Consider the following 26,926-nt stretch of genomic DNA (forward strand, 5'->3'; position numbering starts at 1 on the left):
GCCCAGCTGCTGCCGATCCACCCAGGGGCGTGAGCATTACATCTGTAAGGGAAAGCCACTGGCCTACAGCAGGCAGAACCCAAGCCAACAGACAGACAGAAAGAGCCTGAGGGGCTGAATTTTAGAGCTATTAAATGATTAAATGCAAGGGGAAAAAAAGTTAATTTAGCATCGCGGTTGTGATTTTACACACCCAAGAGCCTGGAAATTGAGAGCTCTGCTTCTCACACAGGGATCGTAACTTGGCACAGCACAGATTGTACAGTATGTAAAATTAGACTGGAGAAATAGTAAATATGCTGCAGGGACCAATACTGTCTTGGCAGAGGGAGGATGGACTGAGTGGGACCCAACAGGTCTTTTACGCCTCTGACTTCCATAATTCTGTGCTAATAAAAAAACATTGCACAATGCCTGATGCTAATCCGCAGCCCTGAGTGGGGTGAGACGGGAGCTGGGTTGTTATGTGCACAAATAGCAGTCGCCCCCGGTGTATTTGAGTGGAGCTAGGCTGCTGTTTGAGGGCGGGCGTGTGGGCATTGGCAAACAGGGATGGGGAGGTGTGCACTGTGCACAGGGCTGGAAAGGCAGGCTGAGGTCAGCAGGGAGTGAGGCACCCCTGTGTCTCTATCCAGCTCTGCCCCCACCTCCCCCTCCCCAAACCTCAGTAAATACAGGCATCTTCACGTTGTTGCTGGACCACAATGAGCTCTTCTTGTGTTTACGGCCCTGATTTGGGCACCTAATTCTGAATTGTATTGATTTCCCCCTAAACAGCATTGAAAAACCTGATCTAAGCACTCTTCTGTGGCTTAGAGTTATTTGTCCTGTCTGCATGAAAAAGCAGGACCAAAAAACAAGCCTGTAATTCATCCATGGTGTTAGCACCAGTCATTTGGCAGCGAAGGTTGAAGGCTCAAGTGAGCCAAGCTTGGAGGATATTGGTGGGATTTTCCTGCTGTGTGCTGGTTCCCCTTAGTGCCATTCCCTCTGGTGTTCCAGCACCTTTCCCTCCGTACCTCCCCACATGCTGGGGCAGCCTGATGAAGTACAGGGAACTGGAGGAGTTGCTGCTTTGCCAAGCAACTGCACTTCCTCAGGATGAATCATCTCAAGCTGACTCCGCAAGGAGGCCAAGTGGGCAAGGTCCCATCCAGCCTTGCCTTGGGATGAAGCTCAGCCAGTTGCAGCAAGGAGAGCACTCAGAGTCCCAGAGACCAGCAGAGCTGGGACAGACATCCAAGTGATGACCTTATCAAGACCTTATAGGAAACGGGTCAACACATGAACTCAGGTCCTCTCTTGGGAAGCAAGACCAAAGCCTCCTGTGGAAAAAAACTAAAAAGCCAAGATCACCAGTCCAAAAGAATCAAGACCTCTCTGCTGTAGAGCTGCTGAGACAGAGAAGCAGAAGTAGCAGCATCTGCTCCTGGTCCCAGCTGTGTCAACACAATGTGATCCAGGATAGAGGTACCAACAATTGCAGATGGGTGCGCACCAGCCTTAGCACCCTCGGACAGAGCTCACTCCTACCCTGAATCCATGGGAAAGGAGAGCTTCTTTGTGCTCTCCTGCCCATGCATGGCTGAGGACACTCTCTTAGAGAGGCAGGATGGATTTGGTTGCTGTTCTCAGTTTTGCTTGACCCCTGTGACCAGGGTTAAGTTATGCTTGGGGCACCACATCACTGTACAGCTCCTGCTACTCCCAGCGAGAGCAGGGCTTGATGGTGTGCAGGAAAACAAGGCTGCCTCTGACACAGAGCCCTTCTGGCCTGCAGCCAGGAGCACTGCCAGTGTGCAGCTCTGGGCTGATGTGATTTGGCAGGTCTAGAGAGCTGCTAGAGAAGCTCTGTCCCAACATGGGTGTGATGAAAAGGCAGCAGTACCAGGACAAGACACAGACATAATTAGGCACAGAGAGAACACCCTCTCCCCTGGTGAGATCCCACTCAGACCAGACCAAAGCTGTTGATTCAGCCAGTCTGATGATATGATACAAGCAGAAAAATGACACTTGAGTTACTTGTCTGCTAAGGCACCATTCCTCATCCTCCTACAGTCTCTGCCAGCCAGGGCTCCCCACTGGCCAGCAGCCCAAAAGACATGGGGAGCTGCTGCATCCCATGGGCTGAGCCAGCGCTGCAGCAAGGGCTTGGCCCTCACTTGAGAGTGTGTGTCATCTGCTTGCAGGAGTGGGTCTCTGTTCTGTGGTTTCCTGCTGGATTTAGCACTGTGTTTTCTCCCCAGGAGGGTGCTGACTCTCTGCCTCTGCACAGCCTGGCTGTGCATGAGTGATGCAGGTGACGCCATCCTGATGGTGCTGCCATCCTGTCTGCTCCTGTCACCTGGAGCTCGGCCTGGGCATGTCAAGCTCATGGCAGGGCAGGCATCACACCTCCCCACTGCTGGACCATCAAGTCTGGGAGGGAACCCGTGGGTTGGACTATCGTTTGTGACAATGGAACATTTGATGGTAAAAGTGTCCCCTCATCCTCAGAGCATTAAGGCTCATGGGAGAGGCACCAGCCTTGTGCAGCTGAGCAGCTAGAAGGGTCAAGAAGGCCCTTGTCACCCCATCATAGACATCCCCAGCTGGGTTTGGGGGCAGCTTCAGAGAGAGGCAAAAGGAGAGGCTGGTGCAGAGCTGGAGCAGAACTTCTGCAGGAGCATCAGGGCTTTGCCAACGCCCACAGGAGGATGTTTTGTTGTCACATCCAGACTGAGGGAAGAGGTTTTCCTGCCCTGGATCCGGCCCTGAGCCAAGCATGTCAGAGGGGTCAAGTCCCTCCTTCACAACAGTCCTGAAGCAAACCAAGGTCTGCTTCCAGGCTATCGTGGTGTGATTGAGTAGAAGTCCTTTAGCACCCATCTGTTATCTCTTAATTAAAGTTTCTTTCTAATTATTTTTTCTTGTCAAGAGCAAAGCTGCTGACACCAGGGATTTACCAAAGTAGAGCAAACAAATGCGGTCTCTGCTTTCTGCAACTCTTCATTAATGGACAAAATTAACTTGGAGCAGTCCATATCTTTGGCTACATCGATGATACTTAATTATGCTTGTTTCCTTACAAAGATATATCCAGTTTTAAATCACTTGTGGAAGAAGTGCCTCCTTAAGCATGAAATTTCTTCTAGTTGAAAGAAGATTTCTGCTGGCGAGAAAATCTCTGCAAAGTCCAAGTGGCATCACAGGGAATAGATGTGAGATCAAGACTGGGGTGTACTTCGGGAAGCTGGGGTCAGGAAATCCCCTCCGTGGCCAGGGGCTGCTTCATCTCAAGAAGGGCAGGCTTCAGGGGCTGTCAGACTGCGCAGGGGAGTGGAGCCACTGGCATTCCTTGGACACAGCTGGTGCTGCTCAGGCCAGTGGGCAAGGGAGAGGCCATAGGATTGTGCCACTACCCTGTCCTATGGCTGGAGCAGGCTAGGAACATCCTCCCACAGAGGCTGGTCAGGCCACCTCTTTGTCCCCTTGCCCTCTCCATCCTCTGGGGCTCCTCTCCTCCGTGGGCTGATTGTCTCATTTATCATGGGAAGTTGAGGAATGAAAGACCCTTCTGGTTTATATGCTTGGAAAGCTCTTGGCATAGTCTGGGCACTGTGTAAATATTAAATGTGTAATTTATTCTGTACACAGACAGAGAACTAGCTGCTGAGACAATTATTTGTGGCTGGTTTCTCAGCTGTGGGAGGGACATGTGAAGGCCAGTGGGGTGATGTGAAGGCCTCTGTCCAAGGACATGTATGTAGTGCTCTGTCCCACTGCAGAAGTGCTCCATGTCCTGTCAGAGAACGTGGGCACTTGGCCTTTCTCACTGTGCTGGTTTCACCATCTGCAAAAGAAGGGCAGAGCCAAGGGCTGTGGAACCTGCAGGGTGCTCTTCCCTCTCCCCAGAAATGCTACAATGCCTTTCTTTTTCTCATTCTGTGCTTACTCAAGCCACAAGCCTGCAGTGCATTTCGGCTCAGAGGGAATATTTGTCCCGGTCTGCCTGCAAATCGCTGTGACAGCGAGGGTGGTTTTGGCCCTGTGTGTGCCTGCTGGATGTTGTCTTGCCACAGGCCCTGGCTGAAAGACCCCCATTAAAGGGCTGTGGTGAGCTCTGGTGCCAGGAATGCAAACTGTCCTCTCCACTTCCTCTGCTTGCTGTTCCAGTGACCCCTCAGGCGTGTGGGCACAGACCCGCAGTGCCAGTCTGTGGCTCCACACATGCCAGTGCCCAGCAGCATTCCTGCCATGCCTGGCAGCTGCCCATGCTGGCTGGGTGGGAGCCTCAGCTGGAGCAAAGGCACAGGAGTGGAGATGGAAGGTGCCAAGAGGAGTTCTGCTTGTTCCTAGCACAGTGCATGCCAGGGCAGTGCTCACCTTTTTGCAGGATTTCCTTGTGCTGTTGCCCTTCCAGTTTCTATGTATGTCAAGATTTCATGAAGGAGGAAAATGAGGATGAGGTTTCTGTTGGATTTCCAGCTGGATGGGTTTGGGAAGCATAGAATATTTTACCATGGGCCCCATGTCTCGGCTGCTTTGTCTCATTTTCCCTCCACATCTCTCTGCTGGATTGCTGTCTGCTGTCCTGTTGGTCCCTGTTGCAGTTGCAGGACCTATCAAGCTGCCACTCATCGTTGCTAGTGCAGCAAAGCAGCTCACAGCTCATTTCACCAAGCTCCCCCAGCTTCATTACTAGAATGTGTATGTTTATGCCGCAGCTAGAAGCTCTGATGTTTATTCCCATCTTCCCTCCACTGCAATTTTGCAGAGATGTGGGTAAAGCTGTAATTTCTCCCATTGTGCATCACCATGGCGCCTTTCTAGATGTGGGACTTCATGCTGTGCCTGGCAGGTGTGCTGTGCCTGGCAGGGGATGTGGCCTTTGGTGGGATTGGATGCTGAGGCATGTTGGTGGTTGGGGTGCAGCCCCTCTATGGTGACATCACAGCCTTGTGATATCACTTGACCCAAAGGCAGCATGCTTTGGAGAAGCAGGGTGGTGCAGGCACAGAGCAGGGCAGCATTTTGATGTGTCAGTTCTAGCCAGTGATCACGTCCTTGTTACTGGGAAGGAATCTTTGGAAGTGTCTAGTCCAGTGCCCCACTTGGAAAAGCTCTGTCCTCAGCAGAAAACCAGATCAGCCGTGGCTTTGTCAGCAGAGCACTGACAAACTCCATGGATGAGAATCCCCCTCTCTGTGGGTACCTTTCCCAGTGCTGTGTTACCCTCCAGGAGAATAAATTATCCTCCGCATCCAGCTAGAATCTTCCACCAGGACACTCCTGTCACCAGCTGATGTCCATCCAAAAGGGCTGGCCCTGCAGGACAGGCACCATTGTGGTCACTGACCCCATGGGTTACCAGTGAGTGACACAGTGACCAGGAGTGTGGACAAACCTCCCTTCCCTCCCTGTTCAAGGGAGCTGTGGAGCTCTGGGTTCTCTCCTAGCCTGCAGAAAGTTCAGGATCCCAGCAGAGCTTTGGTCACAGCCCCATCCTACAGCAGAGCTGCAGGCTTCTCCAGCATTCCAGGGGAGCTGTCCCCATGGTGCCCCTTCCCAAAGAGGCTGCCACACATCTGATGTCACTGTCCCACCCAACTCCCACACCTGGCATGGGACAAGGGAGGATATGAGAACTTGTGTCTGCCCAGTAGGATCCTCAGCAAACGCTGCTGGAAGAAATGCCTCCTCTGAAGCTGTGCTTTGGGTTTCTCCTTCATCAGGAACCTTAAATCATTGCCTTGGAAAGGAGCATTGCTTTCAAAGACCTGTCTTCCAGGAATGGCTCCCTCAGCCCTTCTGGATGAATGCCAGTGTGTTTGTACTGTGTTTAAGGAAATAACTCAAGGTGACTTTTTTCCTTCCCAACTTAGTCCTTCAGCCACTAGCTACAGACAAGCTCTCAACCTCAGTCTGAGAGGCAGAGCTGAGCATCCCAGAGCTTTCCCCCATCTCAATCCTTCTCTGGAAATAAGCACCAGGCAGGTAGGAGCCAGGCAAGGGTGGCAGGTCTGTGGATCCATCACTGCACTGAGCCTTTCTCTGTGCAAGGCTGGTGGGTGGTGCAGTGGTGGGTGTCAGAGCTCCAGTGTCTCTGATAAGCAGAATTCCAAGTGTAAGGACAGGATAGTCAATTGTCCTGTGAGCCAACAGGAAATGGGAAGACAAAACCTCTTTACCTTATCACTCGAAGAAATTAGAGAACTTGAGTAAGGTGCTTGAATTCTTACTGAAACTCTGGTATCTGTGTTTGTCTGTCCACACTTGTGCCTAATCATCTGCCTGTCCATCCATTCATCATCCAACCATCCATCCACATCCAGAGCCATTCAAGTAGCCAGCCATCCACCCAACACCACTCACACTCACTGTCCTTCCATGCCTTCTTTTCCCCATTCCATCTGTGCCCATCCAGCCTGCTGTTCATCTGTCTGTGGTTACACACATTCATCCATCCACTGTCTTCTTCCACTTCTGCCTATCTGTCTATGTATCTAGTCCTGTTCCAGCTATCCCTCCTCACACAGATGCTTCATCTTAGTTGTTCTCCACTCTTTCTGCCTGTCAGTACATTCTCCCAGCTTTTTTAGGACCCTTGAAACATATTTTTCTGGTCAGCATAGTTTCCCAAAGGTTTTCCATCCTTGGCTTGTGTCAGAAATTGTACTGGGGCATCCCACCAGCAACTTACTCACAACAAACCAGTTTTTCCTTGTCCTTAGCACCCCCTTTCCCTTTTGGTGTTTCCTTTAGGGATAACATCCCCAAAGGTGTGCTATTCCTGTCAGAAGCAGGTGTCCTGACAGACCATCTGCAGGATGGCTGAGACCTGCCAGACATTCCTCCAGAGCCAGCCTTGCAGATGGGATCAGGATGTGGCCTTAGGCATGAGGAATGCTGGATCATATCCATGTGGTCCCACCTACCAGTGGGACCCAGGAGCTGATGTCTGGAGAGGGAGGAAAAAAAGGAGAAGCCTTGGAGGTGCTTGTCCCATCTGTCTCCACTATCAGCTGCTTGCAATCTCCCAAGGCTCACTGGGCAGATCGGTGTTTTAGGTCATCTTTTGCTGTGAATTCATCTACACACTGTTCCCCCCTCCTATGTTGACATCAACAGCATCTGATGGATATAGATTTCTGTAATTTAATCACAATTCGTGCAAAAGAAAAAGACCACTTTCTATTGCTTGTCTTGCTCCCCCTTATTTTATTAGGAGAAAGAGCAAGCAGTCCTTCTCTATTTGTCCTCTTCGTGTCACTTGTCATTGCTAAGGTGTCTGTCACATCTTTGCTTGGCTGTTCCCTTTTATGGATGAAGGGTTAGTCTACTAAACCAACTTCACATGGAATCTGTTTCAAGCCTTAGCTGTTCTTGTTTCCTTCCTTTGCCCTGCTTTCAGGGATGCTGTGCTCATAATAGCATGGGGACAGGTTTCTTCATGGCTTTTGAGTAACAGTGCTTTCCATTTTGGGTTTGGGTTCTTGGTCACCGCTGAGCTGATGTTCTCAGGGAGGGGAGCGTGATGACTCCAGGGTGGGTTCCCGTGGAGGCTGTGGCACATTTGAAACCATGAGTGTGTAGGGAAGGAAGGCTGCATGCATTCCACTGTGCATTAATCAGCACAGGGTTACTGCCTGGTGGTCTGTACCACGGTGTCCTCCTGCAGCACTTTGGAGCCCAGCTGGGCTTTGGCTGCCCTGACAGCCCCAGCAGCGCTCTGTCTTCTCTCTGCCCTGGCCCCTTCTACCTGTGAGTTACGAGGGTGCTGGGCAGATCTGATCCAGCTTAGATCTCCACCAGACTTCAGCAGTGACATCTTCTGCTGCTACATTTGACAGCTTGTTTTCACCTTTGGTCTTGTGACTTTAGCTGCTATAAATCCTCACAAGGACTTTCCCCATGTGTCAGGGCTGCTTAGTTTCCTTGGAAGGCACCTTGTCAAATGTGATTTTGAAGCCCAGGAGAATTCTGAGAAGTGAACCACCCTTGTCTGTGCACAAAGGCTTGATGAAGCCTTGAAGGAACCTCATCCCAATTCATCCTCCCATCCTGCTTCACCCTGTGTCACGCACACGCACTCACGTGGTTTTATTCCTGCCACATAGAGCTCAGCACAGCCAAGTGTAGCAACACAGGAAATATTCAGTTGCTAAGGATCATTAATGAATGTCAGCTCCAGCTCCTGCCCAGAAACCTGAGAAAATTCAATTAGGCAGCTGGTGCCCAATGAGCTGTGTTGCCCCACTCTGTTACATCAAACAGCTCAGCAAGCATCATGTTATTGTGGAAAGAGAAGAAAACCCAGACAGGAGACAAACAGCACTGCATGCACCAAGCAGCTGTGCCTTTCCACAGCATAGCACAGTTAGTTTGCAATCGTCCTGCCTGGTTTACTGGATAGGGAATTGCAAGGAGAATTACCTGCTTCCCATCTGCATTAGTAAATACATGGATTTTGCTGGTGACAAGTCCTAAGGCTGTGTGATCTCTCTGCTGGGAGTTTCTGACACATGTGTTTGGTTTGTGTCCTGCAACAAGTCACCTGGACACACGACTGGCAATGCCTTGTGTGTCTGGCCATGCTGGGGGGTGTTTGGCTGGTGAGCCATACATGCAGCCCTGACATGTGTTCACCATAACAAAGGTGAGAGGAAGCCATCCTGTGGGTGGAGGTGGTCCCTGATCCTGTGGTATTTGTCAGCTGGTCTAAAATAAATCATGGCTGGGGTCAGGAGCAGAACTTGGGCTTCCCTGTCCACCAGCAAAGTGTCAGTCCACACCCCAGTCCTTCTCTTTACCTTCTAGACAAGAAGGTAAGATCTTATCCACAAGGCAACTGTTCTGAGGGGCTCTGAAATCACCTGTTTTTCCCCTTTTCCTTCCCACAGAGAGCCACACCCAGTACGAGCGGGTAGGTGCAGACGTGACCATGAAATGTGGCTCCATGGACTGGGACGCAGCCGTGACCTGGACAGCCAACGGCACCGACATCGACGAGTCCCACCTGAACGGCTCCTACCTGGTCCTCAAGAACGTGGACCTGTCCCAGAGCGGCCAGTACTCCTGCTACGAGGGCTCCTCCTGGCACCTCAAATACCAGACCAACCTGAGGGTGGGAAGTGAGTACCCCAGCATGCACATTGAGGGGGACAGTCTCTGCTCCCATACAGAGTCTCCACAGCCCCCCCTCCTACCATCTCAGCCCCTCTACCTTCCATACATAGGGTTGTCTGCTGCACACTGCTGTATGAGGTCCTCATGGCATGCTAATCCCATTTGGAATCAGCCACTCTGCCCCAAGCTTTGGATAAAAGCTAGCAGGTTAAATGATGCCTCAGGAATAATTTGAGAAGGGATGTAGCTTCTTCCTCTAGCCCTGTGACACATCAGCCATCTCTGTAGGTAGAAAGAGCTATTGGACAGGATTGCAGTCAGCCAGGGGAAGCCCTGGCCAGGATTACAGCAGTGTGGTTGTTTCACAGGAGCAGCACAAAGGTGTTGCAGGATCCTGGGTGCACAGGTGTGCTGGAGGACAGCTGCTCGTTCCCCAGCATTTTGCATATCTCCGGCATGGGATGCGCTGATTCCCGGGCCTCAGCAGGGGAGATAAGAGTTGTGCTGTATTTCACATGATGCTGAGAGCTGATAGCAGCTGTGTGTTTTGAGGGCTGCTGTGTTTGTACAGCTGATAGCAACTGTGTGTTTTGCAGCACGGCGTGTGCAACTGGCAGCCGTGGGTGTCTGGGAGCACCAGCCAGCGTGGCTGGCTGTGGGATGGTAACTGTGATTCCCAGCTGGGAACCCCGCCATCCAGGGATGTGTCGTGTAGGTGGCTGTATGTTCCCAGGTTTGGAAGACACAGCAGAGTCTTCCTCTACCCCTTATCTCACCTTCTGCACTGGTATCAGAGCCAGGGTGGTGTTTCCATCCTAGGCCATGCTCCAGGGACAGAGGGTCACAGTAGGGTCTGTGTAAGCCCTGAAGATAAAGCATGAGGTTCACTGCACCTAGAGATTTGAATTTTAGAGATGCTCTGCAGTGTACAATTCATTTAAGGATGTGTGGGATGGATCCTGGTGTCTGGGCCAAGGAGAAGGGATGCTGGAAGGAGCTGGAAGGCAATGTGAGGAGCAGATGAGGGGAAGCAGTCAGCACAGGGCAGGGTTTACAAGAGTGAGCAGGAGTGGGGGCTGGGAGCATGGCAGACAAAAAGGCCACTGCCACTGCCCAACAAATGAGTCAGGGCCTTTTTATCTGCACTGTGCTCAGGAGGTGTTCACAGCTGGGTCAGAGCCAGAAAAGGCAGGAGCTGGGCCCAGTGCAGGCAGCAGCACAAGGAGGTTGTGCAGTTCCTCTGCTTGGGCATGTGCTCACCAGATCCCATCTGGGGAGAGGTCCCAGGCTGTGCCAGTGCGCAGAGGGCTGCAGCCCAGGCCTGCAGGAAACAAGGGGAGTGGGGAGACTTCCACAGCCTCCAACCACCTCCTCTGCAGCTGTGGCATCGCTGTGATTTTGCAATGGCTCCTCCATCTGCTAAACACCTCGCTAATGGTAATCCCTGTCAATCCGCTCAGGGACCCGTGGGAATTGCTCAGCGTTAGAGCCCAAATCCTGTCTTCCCTATTACTGTGTGTTCCCATTTGCTGGTGAATCACAGCCCCCTGAGCACTGGGACAGCTGAGAAGCCCAGTTGGACGCTGCTGGGGCCACCAGCCTCCAGAGAGAGGGTGACAAATAAATAAACAAGTGTCTGGCATTGTTAACACAATTAACTGTGCAAGGAACTAATCAGGTGAGACGCTTTTAGTGGTAATTAATTTAACTGTCTGGATTTTAATTTAACGCTCTCTGTGAGGTTTCTCTTCCCAGCGCTGCACCCCCAGCCCCTGCCTCCCCACCCCACCCTAAGTGTCCTGGCTCTGCTGGAAATGATTGATTCCCTGGAGGTGTGAGGATTCATGCAAAGGAGTGGATTTGGGAGCATCCTGGCAGGGGATGGAGATGGGTTTGGGGATGGAGGTGGAGATGGGTGACTTGTGGGAGGTTTGCAGCATGGCCCTGTGGTAGCATTGCTGCTGCAGCTGAGTGCATTGGGAGCCCAGACCTGGGATTTGAGGGATCTTGGACTCATTTTGTTTCAATTGCATGGGAAATTAAATGAAAACAGGCCTGTGCCTGCATTTTTCTCATTTGCTGGGGCAACAAGAAAGCTGATTGCAGCGAGAGTGAGAGGCTGGGGCTGCTCGTGGAGAAGTGCTGGGGATCTCATTAAATAAATGGTGGTACCTGGAATGTGCTCCCCAGGCAAGGCAGGGGTGCTCCTGAGCATACAACACCACAGGAAGGATGTGTAGAGGGAGCAGAGGAGGGTTGAGGACCAGGAAAGGGTGTCAATTAGCAAAGCAAGCTCTGTCGTGGGGGTCAGCGAGCACAGGGATAAAGGGAGACCTGCCAGGAGTCAAGCTGAGCGAGACCTTGCAGAGGAAATGAAAAGGGGGGTTAGCCATATAAATACAGAGCAAACGAGGAGAAAAGAGCAGACTTGGTCCTGCAGACAGGTTTCAGGGGAGATTAAACATAAGCTCGGCAGAGCCCGATACCAAATGAACCCCACCAGGTCTGAGCAGTGATGCTGAGAGCCAGGGCAGCACAGGCTAAGGGCGAGGAGGGAGCATAAAACCTGGAGGTTACCCTCTGTTCTGGAGGCACCTTCAGTGCACTGAGGGCTTGGGGAGCACCTCATCCCCACGTGAGGACACCTGTTCATTAGCAAGGCTCATTAGCAGCTGAGAGGCCAGTGGTGGTACCCAGTGCAATGTGTCTCCTCGTCAGAGAGCCTGACCCCACAGCACAGTGGGGCCACACCGTGCACTTGGAAGAGGGAGCAATTAAAGATGTGGAGAGAAATGGAAAATGGGAAAAAAATACAAGGGGGGCCTGCCAGGGATATATCACAGCAGATTAACCTGATAGCTCTCTTTGATAAGGGAACTGGTTTCCTAAGCCCAGAAATGTGGTCAGTGTAATCTGTCTTGACTTCAGTGAAGTATTTGCTATGGTGCCACATGGGAAATTATGAGTTAAACCAGAGAAAATGTGGATTAGTATGAGAATTGGAACACAGCTTAGGAAATAGCTACAGGGGATCAGATTGTGCTGAAAGGGGGAGCTCCTGGAAGGGATGGGGAAACTTTGGCACCATGGTTGGACTGTGTTTGGGCCACTCTCTGCGGTGTTATCTGTAATGGCTCTGGCCCACAAGGACCAGGGGCTTTGGTTGGAAATGCCAGTGGCTAAGGAGGGACAAGAAGATATCTGAGGTGGGGATTTCGTGCTGAAAGGACCAACATGCTACATTAATGGTGCAGGCACAAATGTGGGGAGGTGTTTTATCAATATGCTTCAGCAGGGGGGAGGGAAGGCACAGATAGCTCATCTGATCCCTTAGATGGGTTTGACACCCGAGTGCACATCGTGGGGGATGTGGCTGGGAGCCCAGCAGCACCCTGCAGAGGCTGGGGGTAGCTGGGCTGTCTCACTCACTGCAGAAATGGGAGCACTGGTGCACATGTAGTGGGACAGTGTGCATTCAGGGATGGCAAGGAGGGATCCCCAGGCTTGTCTGTTGCTGAAGGTGCCAGGTCAGCCCTCTACAAGGCATGCATCCTCCTCAGCGCAAATTGGCCTGAGGGAAGCTGGCATTTCTGCAGAGGAAACCTCTTCCAGGGCACTTTGAGCAGTGACTTGTTGGTCTGCCCCTTTCTTCAGGCAGCTGAGCATGAGGTGAAGAACAGGAGAACAACCAGGTGCTTATCTTCAGTGATCACCTGCCCTGCAGTCTGACAGCAGCAGATGCCCACCAGAAGCAGGAGATGGGTCCATGTCTTTTTACACGCCAGGCATCCCTGTCCTGAGCGCAGGGCTGAGCACCAGGAGCAGGGCAGGAGGGAGCACAAGGCTCTGGGTAGCAGCAGTGCGGTGCCGGGCTCCTGGCTGCCCCCACAAGCCACAGCTCTGGATTTGGAAACGCGCAGCCGGAGGGCCCGGGGGTGGATATAACAAAGACGTTGGGAAATAATGCACTCTTGAGGTTTGGCACACGGCACTGTGCATTACAGAATGTTATAAAAATACTGCTAATGGGCCAGAGAGGAGTGGAAACGCGCGTCGGAAAGGCTGCCAGAAGCCAGAGAGTGCACATGAGAGCGGGGAGGCCTTGTGTGCTGAGAAGGGAGGGAGGCAGCGAGGGCAGGCACCCTCCTTCTGCTCCCATCCCTCCATCCCCTTCTAACCTGCTTATCTCCCTCCCGACCCAGCACCTCCTCCCCTCTGCCCTTCTGTCCCACTTTGGGGATGTCCCAGCCCTCGTGGACATGCATCTGACCCTCATCATTCGGCCTGCTGCCCAAAAAGGCTGCTGCCTGACAGGATGGAGTGCAAGCATGGGAGAGGAACTACAGCAGAATCCCCTCCAGCAGCAGGGGCATGGATCGGGATGCAGGCAGTGGAGTTGTCTTCCATGTTGCAGTGGTGGCCTGGGTCTTGTGGCCTGGTGCCAGCCCCAGCGCTGTCCCATGGGCATTGCTGCCTCCCAGGCCATGGATGTGGGAAAGGGACTGGCAGACTACAGGCAGTCCCAGGCTGGCCTGCTTCCTCCATGTCTGTCACTGCAGTGGCTGGCGAGAGAAAGAGGAAAAAACATGCGGTTTGACAGAAAATGACATGGAAAAAACAACCAAATTAACAGAAAAACAAACAAAGCAAAACCAGGGAGAGGGAGGGGGAAAGGGGCAAAGCAACAGGAACCACATGTGAGCGGGGAGGCCAGGAGAGCCTGAGTGTTCTCTGGACTGATTAGCAAGCAATCAAACATCGGCCACTAATAAATAATCAGAGCCTCCCTTTTCTCTGCCTTAGAAGTCTTTTTCCTCCCAGCTGGGCTCCAGCTGCAACCAGAGGGTTGTACTGCAAGTATGCATCAATTATTTGTTGTTATTTTTGAAACGTTTTTTTCTGTTTCACCTATCCAAAATAAAGAAGCAAAACAAGAAGGTAGTGACCTCTCCACGTAAGACATGCACCTCTGGCTCCTCCAGGGCACACATGAGCATCCCATGGTGGGCACTGGCTAAACAGTGGAGGAAGGCAGTCCCCAGGACTGGTGTGTCCCTGCCTGTTTCCATGGCTTGATGGGGGGAAGAAAACTGCAGGAGGGCACTGATGACATGCCACTTGGGAGAACAGAAGTTTGGTGGCACCAGGCTGGTGCTCCTGCCTGGGTGCTGCTGGAGAAGCATAGGTTCTGGGTCAGTGTGTGCAGATAGCTCCTTGCTCGTGTCCAGCGATCTGTGATGCAGAGCTTTTTTTTTTTTTTTTTTAATTATTTTCAAGAAAGCCCTTTTGATGGATTTTTTCCCCTCTGAACTCTTCCAATCCTTTCCTGTGGTGATGTAAACTTAGGCTATTTCAGGAGCAGCATGTTAAACATGACTGCAACCATTCCCTGGCACCAGGGCCAGCTGGCAGGGAACAGCACCCACCCCTTCGATTCATCCCTCTCTCCCTCCCAGCTGCTCCTGCTCCTCAGGGATAGTCCCACACAAGGGCAACCCCAAGGCTGTGCCCAGGCAGTGCTTGAGGGCAGGACTACATCAACATGGACCAAACCTACAGCAAGGGTGGAGCTAATAAATTTAAATGACAGTTGATATTCCAGAATCAGAAGATGCACCCAGAGCTGTTGGGTTCATTACTCTGGAAGGTTTTTTCTCCCCACTGGGGGCTGGGTAGGTGCATTGGTCCTGGGGTGATTCACAGCCCAGCATGACCCCCCCAGTTCCTGAGAGCCACAGAAAGGGAGCGGCAGCAAGCTTGCAGGTATGCTTTGTTCTTTGAAATTCAGCTTTATTTCACAAGGCATGCAGGCTCTCCTGTTGCTGCCTTCCCACATTGTGCTGTTCGTGCATGGCTGGGAAAATTCAGTGGATGAACTGTGCTGCTGCCTGCGACCAGATTTCGGGTCTTGGCCCGGCTGAGAGCTGAAAAGGCTTGCTGGGTAACAGTATGCAAATTACTATCCCGGCTCTTTAAGGAGAAAGCCAAGAAAAACCCACCCAAAAACTCCACCACGCTCCCAGATGCAATTAGTCCTAATCGAATTAGGAGCCGGACTAGAAAAACAAACACGTTAGCAGGCAGCAGGCGACCTTTCCTCCCCGTGCAGTGGGCTGCAGGCTGCATGCCACAGCGGGAAGGGCTGAAGGGAGCCGTGCCCCGTGGCCCACGCGTGCACACACTCAGTGTTCGCTCGCGCCCGCGCCCCGCTGCTCCGCTCCTCCTTCCCCTCGCCGGGCTGGGCAGCCAGCCCAGCTGCAGCATAGCAGAGTGATGCTTCCTTGGCTCGCTCTGTAAAACATGATAATCTGGGGCAGCCGGTGTCAGGAACAATAAAAATATCCCCTCTCCCATGCTTGTGGCTCCCCTCTTCCCGCGGGGGAGTTGGGGACAGCAAGGAGCGCACGGTGGTGGGGCCAGCAGAGCCCCACAGGGCATTTATGAGCAGCCAACAACAGCACCAGCAGCTCTGCCCTGGCCTTGCCAGTGCTGTTTGAGGGAAGAGCATGCCCAGGAGGTGGCCAAAGCATGCAGTGTCCCATTCCCATATCCTACCACTGGTAGCTGAAGGGATGTGGCAGCACACTTGACCCCAGTGAGCAATGAGCCCATGCCGTGTTGGGGGCTGTGGAGAGCTCATGGCGGAGTTGTGGCAGGGGCATCATGTGGCACAAGGGCACCGAGAAGGGGAGAAGTTGGTCACTCCCTTGCCATCTTCCTTCAGTTGCAGAGTTCCAGCGACGAGCCAGAGCCAGGGATGGAGTGTCTGTCAGGCTGCTTAATATGCAAGAACCCTCTTAGTGAATGTGAGATCCTGAGCTTTGGAACTCCACGTGAAATGAGCCCCTGTGCACCCTCTCCTGCAGCTGGGCTGGGAATAAGATCATGGGATAGGACTGAGAGTGAGCCTGGCTCCAGCTGCTGGGCTGGAGGAGAAAAGGAAAATGGATTTGGGGGCTTGGCAGCTTCCTGGGAAACCCTCCTCATCCTTACCAAATGCTGCATGCAGCACCATCATCCATGTCCTGGGTGGATGGCAGCACAGCCTCCTTCTGCTCTCCTGAGATTTGTTTATGCTGCCCAACATGACAAAAACAGCTCTGTAATTAAAGAATCCCAAGTCCAGTCTAAACAGCTTCCCACAACCCTTTCTCTGCAGTGCCAGGAATTAGGGATGCCCAGGGCTGGGAAGACAAACCCTCCTCCTTGGCTGGGGGATGCTGGCCATGGGTGGGGACCATGACTAGGGGGACACACACTGGTTCTCTGTTTGCACTGGCCTCTGCTCCAGGAAGGATTCTATCTGAGCTGCTCCTAAGTGGCCCTTGTCAAAATATTTGGTGTGAGCTTCCTGCCACCCGCCAGCAATGTGTCCCCATCTCCCAGAGTCCTGGGAGGGGAGGAACAGGCTGGGATACACACCTCCTATCACTGCAGCTATGGGACAAGGAGCAGAGGAGTCAGTGCTCCACGTGTGAAAGCAGCTCCACGCTGCTTTCCTTTCTCCACCAGAGCTCCAAAGGGCTGTGGTATTTAAATAAGAGGGTGCTGAAAGAAGAAACCCCACCAATGTCACCAGCACAGGGTGTGACTCTTGCCTGTCACTGCCCACATGTGCCCGTGTTTGCAGGTACCCAAGCCAGGCAGTGTCACCAGGAATGGGAAGATCCTCAGTGAAGATCCTCAGTGTCCACATCCCTCCTGTCTGAAGGAGAGGAGATGGCAGGCAGCAGCAAATTCCCATCTTTTACCAGTATGCAAAGCTCTTCCATCTCTCTCTGAAACTTCTGGCAGTGGTGGGAGCAGCAGTGGGGCCCAGCATGCAGTGAGGTGCCAGCCAAGGGCTCGGCAGGGTCAGAGCAAGGCCCAGGGTACATCAGCATGAGAGACATTGTCATTAGCTGTGGTTTCCCGAGCTGCTGCGTCTGCTGTAAATAATTTAGCAGACTAAATGTGTGCTAACAGCAGGTCAGGACAGGGAGCAGAGGAGAAGGAGCAGAGCTTTGGGCCAGGACTGCAGGGAAGGGCACCAGGATAAAGTGAGATTATTTTCCTCCTGTTAGCAGGACAGGATGGTGTCTCCCCTGCCGGAAAAGGAGTCAGAGGGTTCCCATGCCCGATGGATCCCGTTCCTCCCCAGTCCCTTCCTGAGCTGTCAGCATCAGTACCAGAGGCAACTGCAGGACAATTTCCAGTTGCTCTTGCTGCAAGCACTTTAATGCTGTTTAAACAATTACGCAGTTGATAAATTTTGACAAGAAGAGATAGAAATAGCCTGGGAGAGCCATGCAGTAGAAATGCTCTAAACAGATGTCCCTTTTCTCCCCCTCCTGTGCTCCCTGGGGGTCTTTATCGTTTGCTGCCAACTGAACAAGGCAGCGTTTGCATGAGTTAGGGTGGTGGGGAGGGGGAGCAACGTGCCTTATTAAAATGGTTTATGATACCACCCTGGGGTGACGGCTGCTTGTTTTCTCTTCAGGATGGTCTTCTCTGCCCTGGCAGGAGCCAAACAGAGCCTGCTGAGCACGGGTAATGTCAGGCTGTGTGCCCCTCTCTCCACCAGCTCACAGGTACCAGCCTGGGCAGCCTGGCTGCTGATGATGCTGGGGAGGGACAGGGGTGTTTGCCTAAAGCAAGTGAGCAGTGACAGGCTGATGTGCCAAGCAGCGTGGGGAAACCTGGTCTCACTCTGGGGACCAGCAGCGTGTGCACAGAACCTTGTGTCAGCAGGGACCAGCAGTGGCTCTCCAGTGCTTCAGTTTGCCCCAAGTGGCAGATGTGGAGGACAGAGGGATCACAAAAGCAGGACTGGACCAGAGTCAGGTTCACAGGGAAGCTCAGTGTCCTGTGTGGCTGAGTTTGGATGTGTAGGATGAGAACATGGATCCTCTGGAGGTTCATCTCTGGAGTCCAGGAGATCACTCAAAGGGTCCATGGCAGGAAACCAACAGGAGGTTTGGAGCTGTAGCTCAGACCTTGGTGCTGCATTTTTGCTCATGTTGGGCCACCTTGTCTTGAGCATTCCCCGCCCTGGATGTCTTTCCTCTCCACAGCTGGACAGTGTGAATAGCTTTGTACTGGGCACACCCCAGCTCTGCACATTCCATGAGGAGCAGCCTTGCATGGCATGGTTTGTCACATGTCATGGGTACATCGTGTCCTCTTGGTCAGGGAAGAAAGCAGAGGGTTGCAAGCAGCTCTCTGCCTTTTGGCTGCTTTCTGGCTGCTGTGTGACCTGTGTTGGTCTGAGCCAGTGCCTGCTTCCAGCAGGCTGGAGCCAGAGATCTGTGAAATATTTTGTTTGTATTGTGGATGAGCTAGAACTTGCCATCTTTTGATGTCTTTGCAGGTGATGGGGTGCCATTCACTTTTTTGGGGAAATAGCTGCTCAGCCCTCCAGTGCAGAGTTCATCCCTGCTCTCTCCATACGGACCCAAGCTGCTTCCCCTTGCCTCTGTGCTGCCTGACTTCCCTGAGCTTCCAGCCAGGTGTAGCTGCCCTCTGAAAAGGCTCTTTGGCCTCACCAGCCTCTTCCTCCTCTTTCTCTCTTGCCCTTACAGAAACTCACATGGACTCCAGTGCTGCCCTGGGGACACAGGGCAGCATGTGCCGCCTCTCATTCCTCCCCCAGCTTGGTGGAAAACAGAGATGTTAGAGTCTAACTTGAAAGACAGAAGGGGAAATTAAGACATAGACTGGGGAGGAATTTTCTGAAGCTGCAGATTTGAACTTAAGACCCTGTGGGACGGTTCTGTGCCATCCTCACCCTCCAAGGCTTCCCAGATTGGGTGTGTTTGTTGGGACACCCCCAATGCCAGGCCTCACACCCACTGCAGCCCACCCCAGGGACCCCTGATCAGCCAGGTCTGCATGTTTCTGCATCCCCCATGGAGTGGCACAGCTCCCAGGCAGCCAGCCTGCACGTGTCATGGGCAACCTCCCCGTTCTGCCACAGCCTTCATCATCCAGCCCTCCCTCCCATTCCTCCTCGCTTTCCTGGCCAGCATGTGGGTTTGCCCCCACTTCTGCTCACAGAGTTGTGAATCCAGGGGAGAGGAGAATTCCCCTATCTCCAGCTGACCTGAAGCATTGCATTTAAGTTGCCAAATCAGGTCCAAAATCAGAAAACCCTGAGTTCCTGAAGTAAAGAGCATGGAGGGAGGAGCTGGTACTGTGGGCACCCCTGCTGTTCACATCCATGCAAAGCAGGTGTGATTATGCTGCTGGGTGGCTCTGTGCAAAAGCACCAGGCTGTTCTTGCTGCGAGTATCAGTGGTGATACACAGCCCCTTTGCCAACCCCACTTGCTTTGCTGGAGCAGCATGACCACACCAACCATACTCCCATCGCCTCCAAAGGCTCAGGAGGGGAAGCGCCACTCGCTTTTTTAGCTGCCAAAGCACTGTTCGTGGATGTGATTTTTGCCATGGCGGTGTGAGGACTGATGTGTCAGCCCATGGGAGGTTTGTCCAGAAGTGGAAAAGAGCAGTGGGGTTTTTCATGGGCATTAAAAAGCTCACAAAGCTGCTGTGAGACACAGTCATTGCAGCATTTCCTTCTCCCACTTCCCTGCCTCTCAGCAAAACTCAGGGGTGATTCCCAGTTGGAGTGAGTGGAGCAGTTGCCCAGGAACAGTGGCAGTATGAGGTGTGTGCTGCTAAACACCTCCAGGGCTTAATTATGACCAAAAGCAAAGCAAAACAGCAGAGAGCACAGAAGACAGCTCCTGCAGGAGGGTGCCAGGATGGAGATGCCCCACACAGTGAGTTTGTGTTGTGACAGGCCGGCCAAAAAGGGGACTCTTGGATCCAAGACTGAGCCAGCTCTGCCAACTGCTGCATATGCACAAACAAAGACAATATTAGATCCTTGCTTAGTTCCCGTGATGTTATCTAAGAAATTATTTGAGAAGGACCCTGGGAAAACAGGAGTAAAGAAGGACGTGAAGGGAGCAGGGGGAACTGCCAAAAGGAGAAAGACTTAAAATAGTCTGTTCAGTGACTTCAAGGGGAGCTGGAAAGATGCCTTGACTCCTTTTGGTAATTACCTCCAAGCAGAGAAGATACTGGGTACTAACCCAGCGAGCAAAGGCATAACTAGAGCCAATAACTGGAAGCTGAGCCACAACCACATTTGAATTAGAAATGAGGCTCATATTTTTAATAGAAAAAATGATTAAGCATTGGAACAAACTGCCAAAAGCCGTGTCGGCTCCTCTGTTGCTTGTTATCTGCAGAGCAAGGCTGGCTGCCTTGCTGAAAGATGGTTCTGTCAAACACGAGTTATTGGGCTCAATAGAGGGGTAATGGAGGGATGTAATGGCCTGTGCAACCCAGGAGGTCAGGTGAGATGAACTAATTTTCTCCCATGGCCTTCAAGTCAGTGACTTAAGGGAGGTGCACATCCCTGTCTTGCAGATTTAGCTTCGCGGTTGCTGTTTCTTTCATCGGAGAGCGTGGCTCAGGTGTTCAGTGGTGCAGATCAGGGCTGCAAGGAAAAACCTGCAGAACAGGGGGATGTGGGGTGTTCAGAGGATGCTGCTTGTCCCTGCTGAGGATGCTCCTCACCCTGCTCCATCTCAGCTCTGTGATGTCTTGGCTTTCTTTGTGCCCTGCTCCTGGCTGGGAGACAAATGTTACCTCAGAGCTGGGGTGTCTGCAAGGCACAGGGCAAGGCAGGAAAAGAAAATGGGGCAAAATGGGACAAGATGGCTTGGGTCTGTGGAAGGGAAGGAAGAAGAGAGATAGATAGGATGGAGATACTCATGTAAGCATTATCATGAAGGACAGAAAGCTCTCCCAGCCCTCCTTCGAGGGAGGAATTGACAGAGAGCTTTTGATGAGGAGCCGAATGGAGATAATGTGCCATCAAGCAGCACGAACTCTGCCTCCAGCGTGCAGACAGGAGCTTGGCATAGTGCACCCAGAAGCACTTACCTTCCTTAATGGCCAGGCAGAGCCTCCCAGGCCACCCCATTACGAGCTGCCTCCCCAGGCGAGCTGGCACAAAGTGCTTGGCCAGCCCAGGAGCAGTAGTGCCACAAAGCCAGTGATGCTCCAGCCCCAACAATCCCAGCCCCTCCAACTGGGTGTAAGGCAGACCCTGAGAGTACAGTGGGGCAGCACACAAGTTTGGGATCAGACCTGGTTAGTTTGTGTCTTTTTGAAGCTGTCTGACTGCTCCAGAGCAGGAAAAGCCTTGCATCAGTCACAGGGGGCCGTGCACCCTGCATGCCACCGTGCTGGCATTGCTCACAGGGCCACTCCCCACTGCCAGAGGAACTGGTGGCCCAGGGTAGTAAAAGAGCTGTGGTGATCTTGCATCTGGAGTTTCAGGGTGGTGTTGCCCGTGGGCAAAGCAGCACTCACTCCCCCAGGCTCTCCACCAGCACCCTGCAAGCAGCAGGCACAGCTGGGCTTATCCTGGGGGGGCAGCCCAGCAGAGACACAGGAGGAGCGAGTGCAGCCCCAGCACAGGGCTCCTGCTGAGCAGCTTTTCCCCACAAAGGAACTAACATGCCAGCAGCTGCTGGCAAACACAATCCAGGGCAAGTATCAGCAGGAGGAGCTGGCTCCTGCTAGGAGGGGGCCACGTCGTGTTCACCTCGCACCCCGACAGTGCTCCCTGCTTTGCATGAAAGAGGTGCTTTGATTGCTGACATCTGTAGACAATCAGATAAGAATTAGAGTTATTCCTCTAGGCATAAATGGTATTTCTAATCTCATAATCCCTTAATATTGTTCTCACCAGGATGTGGCTGGTGCTAATCCCAGAGAGTTTGTTCTAGGGCAAATTTCAAGGAAGCCAGGGAGGTGCAGGAGGAGGGGTTGCCCACCTTCTCTCACTTCAGTCCTGGAATCCTTTCTGGGTGCAAAGCAGGCAGGGACAGCACGTCAGCCTGCAGCCCCTCTTCCCACTAGGGAAGTGTGAGGATGCTCACACTAGGATAGAGGCATTTCAGAGCCCTTTCACCACTGCTGTAAAAAGCCCCTGCAGGTGTTCGTGCCCCTATCCCTGCTCCATGTTTGTCTCGTGGCTGATCAGGTCTGTAGCACCAGCAGTAGGCTCCAGCCTGGTTTAGCCATTTGGCTGCTTTCCAAAAGCAAATACTGACCCCTGAGGAGCACATGGGAATTCTGTTCTGAAGATGTGCAGTGAGGGAAACACCCTGCTCCTGCAGTGCTGCAAAGTCTGAGGTTCCCAGCCAGGTGAGGGTGATAAGTGTTTTGTAAGGACCTTGGGCTGCCTTTGGTCCTAATTTTACACCCTTTTGGGACAGTATAGGGAGAACCACTTGGGTTGCTCCTTACCCCCTGTCCTGACATTGGTGTGCTGGATACAGATGTGCCCCTCTTCAGCAGCCCACAGTGGGCTTCCATCCTGGCCACCTTGCAGGCATAGTAAAGGTGCAAAGTGAGCTGAAAACCTCTCACCATCTAGTATCAGAACAGTCAGCAATTCCCACTTCTCTTGTCCCTGCTGCTCCTTCCTTTCTGCAGCCCAGCCCAGCTGTGTGTGACAGCTCCAGTGGTACTGCACCACTCCAGGGGCTTGCACACCTCTCCCACCAGGAGCAGGGATAAAGTTCAACCTGGCTCGTGATATCAGGCTTCTGTGCTGCCTGCAGCCATGAGCATCCCACCACAGCACAGAGATGGAAATTGGTGCTCTGGCCACCAGTCCATCCCAACAGATGGTCAGGGGCCAAGGTAGCATTGTCTCAAGGAAGCAGCTTGCAGTTCAGAGGGCCTGGAGTGTGCAGGCACAGGTCTGTGCCTTTCCTGTCTCCTGGGTTCCCTCACTTTTAGAGCAGCTGTTGCTTCTCCTGCCACTTCAAGTTTTTCCCCACGTTTATTCTGCAAACAGGTTGTAGAGGCAACACAACTGCTTCAGCCATATTTTGGGCATCTCCTTCATCCTGGCAAGGTGAGGGTGTTGGAGATGGCTTGGCAGCAGTAAATACCAAACAAGTCTGTGTCTGTTTGTGAAGTTTGGAGAGCCTCATGCTGGTACAACATGCCCATGGCATGGGCATGCAGCAGAGCAGGGGATGTGTGAGGAGGCCCTTTCCCTAGGGAAGCACGCCCATCACTGTGCCCTCCACGCTCCCCTCACGCCATCCTATCCACCAGCAGCCTTCCCATCTGCCTTACTGAAACCTGTGCATCACTGCCTTGCAGCTCTGAGCAATTTGTTACCACAGCTACATATTTCCATTCAGGGAGAGCTCAGATCTCTGCTTGGGTGAGGTCTCCCTCTCATTCTTCAGGGCTGGAAGGGAAGGACAGGGCTTGGCCTGGAGGCCAGGCACTGAGGACTGTGCCATGTGAGTACTGTGATGGCAGATGGCAGTGTGGTGGGATGGTGCAACTTTTCCAGGAGCCCCTTAGTGCCTTGCAAACACTGAAACTCTGAAAAGTCCCTGAAAAGAGAGGGTTGGATGGTGTGAGTTTGCAGTGAGCCAGCCTAACACTGCAGCGTACATCCCTTCTGCTCTCTGAAGGGTGGCAACGGGAGAAGGAGCTAGCAGGAGCCCTCATTGCACTGGGAGATGCTAATCCTCAGATTCCTAAGCAGTTTTCCCAGAGAGAAGAAATTAATGGGATTTGCAAATCACTGGCAACTTTGGAAAAATGCCCTGGAAGTCAGAACCAGATGAAAATTTTTGTTGTATGTTGTTACAGAGTTAAGCACTTTGTGTTCAAGATTTTGCTCATTTTATTTTGGTTTGATGAGGTTTTTAATTAAATCAGAGTGAGCTCCAAAAGGAAAAGCCTTGAAAATCCAACTTTTCATTTCAAATCACCAGAAGCAAAAAAACCCTGCTGTTGTCCTGTTTCTGTTGTGAGCAAACAGGCTGCAGAGCAGCCACAATGTCTGAAAGCCTTTGGCGTAGCCAGATCTGTGGTGGTCCCCGGGGCAAGGTGCTGGTAGGACAGTCTGCTTTGTACCCATTTGGGTGGTCCTGGTGCAAACTGGTCCTGCTGGGTCCACAGCCATGGGTGGGAGAGCAAATGCTGTTCTGAGCCACCTGGAACTGGTGTGGGTGCAGAGCAAGGGCTTACCAAACCCTGACACACGAGGGTGGGAAGGACACAGGTAAATGCATCCATTGACACTGGAACTGTGCACCTCTGCTCCCTCCCATGCTTCCCATCCCATCTGTGCAGGACTACCATCACTCTGCCCAGAATCTGGCTTTGCCCTGTGTCAAATCTCAGACACAGAGTCCTTGAGATCAAGCAGACATCCTAACTTTGCCTGATTAGGGCATTCTCATCTGCAGAGGGAGGGCAGTGACAGCATTCCCTGGACTCTGATGACCTCCAGAAGTGGATTGTGCCTGTGTTATCTCCCTTTTATGAACAGCCCAGTCCCTATCTCTTAAAACTTGTTTAAACCAGCTCTTTTTCTCCTTGGGGCTGGGATATCATTGCTGTTCACAGCCGAAGGCCCTCATGCCTCCATGGAAATCATCCAGGGCTGCACCAGGAAAAGCAGATAATTAAATTCAGGCCCTTGCTTTTCCCCCATCAAGCAGATGCAGCATGATGGCAGTCCTACAGAGACTTTATTTGGGGCAGGGGGCAGAAATTTCAGTCTTGAACCTCCCCATAGCAGCTGCTGTTATGTGTCCTCTGAGCCAGGGACCTGCTCCCCCTATCTGGCCATGCCTCGCTGGCTTATCATTTCCAATCCTATCAGAAACAAAACTGCTGCTGCTTAATGCTTCATTACAGGCTGTTATGTGTCTTCTGCACTGCCCAGGAGAGCAGCAAGGAGGGCTCTGACTCTATTTAATAACTGTTTCATGGTCCCTAATTGACAGATAAAAACGCTACTAACTCAGTTTCATCAAACATAAACCATGGGCAGGAGCAGTGTTGCCCTTCTGGAGCCAGGGTGGCAGCACGGATTTTGATCCATTATTTTGACATGGGAAATCCATAATATGCCAATCTGCCATCACAGTGACGGGTTTATGCCTCACTTTTCCCCCCCTGTTGGTTTTGGCTTTTGCAGCCTGGGGGAAGCTGTTGGGGAGGGGTTTGGGGAAGGTTGGCCGGGGCAGACAGAGGAAATTAGAGGGTGGCTGGTGCTTTATTCTGAGGGGCCTTTCCCATGAGGGGCTGCAGCACCCTGGTACTTGGCAGTGAGGATTTGCTCCTGTCTGCTCATCTCAGGACTGTCCCTGACCCTGGCAGGTCCCCAACCCCAGGACTGTCACACTATGGTTGTTAGCCTGAGCCACACTGGCACCCTGGGGAAGATTCACCAAGATTTTCAGCTCTGCTAGAAAAGGACCTATATATGCTCAGATGGAACAGGTAAAGATTTATTATTGTAATTTGGAGGTGCTGGTAAATCAGGGTGCTCCTTTGTGCCCTGTGTGGTTAGCAGGATTGTGTCATTCCCTGGGGCATTCCTCTCCCTCTTTTTGCTGGTGTAGGTGACACAGTGACCCAGACTTTTTCCATGCTCTGCGCTCAGAAACTCCAGACAGAGAACCCCCTGTTCTCTCCAGGAATAGTAATGATAAATGTTGTGATTCAAAAGCCACATGCTGGACCTGAAACCTGCTATTCAGACAATCTGGGATTTGCCTTATCAGATCCCACATGGGGCTGGCACTCAAAAAGAAGTCTTCGGAAATGAGATTTTTCAGGGCTTTCTCCTCCCACCACAATGACTGGAAACTTAAATACCAGCTGGGAGTCCTACAGGTATTTGTGACTGCTGCTGGGGTGGGAGAGCCACACTCCCAGGAGGTGTGGGCAGAGAGGTGGAGTTGCAGGGAAGTGTTAAGGGTTCGTAGCTCTGTGCAGAGCAAAGCAAAGCTGACGGCCACTGAAGGCATGCTGAGAGGATGAGAGGTTATTAGTAGTGAGCGCTTGAGGGATAACACGGGAGATATTGATTTAAATAAAAATCACCATAACAGCAGCTCTAACAGCACCCTGTGGGTCACTTGGAGGAGAATCAGAGGCAGCAGAGCTCCGGTGCTGCCACAGTCAGAGCATTTCCTAGCTGGAAATATCACGCTGGAGAGAGCCAGGACCTGCTGCCCATGCTCCTGAGCGGGGACAGGGACAGGGACAGGGAAGCAGGCGCTGTGCCAGGTGTGCAGCACACTCTGGGATGCCTAAAGAACATCACTGCAGTGAGGGGAGAGGCTGGACCCGCCGTGACCCACGGGGACACACCGCGCTGTTTGCAGCTCTGCTGGGAGCCGCAGTGCCAGGACATGGCTCTCCATGATCTCAGCCAGTGCACAGCCCCCGTGGAGGTCAGATTCCCGTGCTGTGAGTCAGCTGCATTCCTCCCCAGGGTCAGCCAACTGCGCCGGGCTTCGGCGGCCCCAGCTGCCTCCTGCCCCGGCGCTTGCAGTGATTAACTGCGCCGGGGATGCTCGCCCGGGGTGGACAGCACGGAGGGTCTCGGGTCAGCTGGGGACAGCTTCAGCGGCTCCTCCATGGGAGAGGAGAGGAGAGGAGCAGAGCAGTTTCTTGGCCACCCTTCATACCAGGAGTGCTTTTATCAATGGGGCGTGAAGGGGTGATAAAATGCTACCAACCGCCTCCATAGACAGCTAATCCATCGGTATGGATTTGTTGTTAGGGAATCCTGCGGGCCCCTTGTAGCTGGCTGCAGCTCTCCTGCCATGGGTACAGCCACCTGCAGCACCAGCTGTCCCCAGCACGGCACGGAGCCGTGTCATGTGCTGTCAGCAAACTGAGATGTGATGCGAGATAACAGCCAAGCTGTCAAGACAGGGAAGGTCTCAGCACCTAACAGAAGGGTTTCTCCACTCCGG

The 26,926-nt window shown here is 52.6% G+C and overlaps 1 protein-coding gene across 5 annotated transcripts in view; it reads left to right on the forward strand.

Annotated features, from left to right (window-relative positions):
- CNTFR (ciliary neurotrophic factor receptor) overlaps positions 1–26,926 on the forward strand; it is a 202,286-nt gene that overhangs the window by 136,933 nt on the left and 38,427 nt on the right. For all 5 annotated transcript variants that reach the window (XM_063180400.1, XM_063180402.1, XM_063180403.1 and 2 more), the window contains one exon: positions 8,886–9,116. In XM_063180400.1, coding sequence (XP_063036470.1) covers positions 8,886–9,116 — 231 coding nt within the window. The remainder of the gene's footprint in view (positions 1–8,885; positions 9,117–26,926) is intronic.

Source organism: Melospiza melodia, chromosome Z, assembly GCF_035770615.1.
Source record: "Melospiza melodia melodia isolate bMelMel2 chromosome Z, bMelMel2.pri, whole genome shotgun sequence".
In the NCBI taxonomy this organism is placed as follows: Eukaryota; Metazoa; Chordata; class Aves; order Passeriformes; family Passerellidae; genus Melospiza; species Melospiza melodia.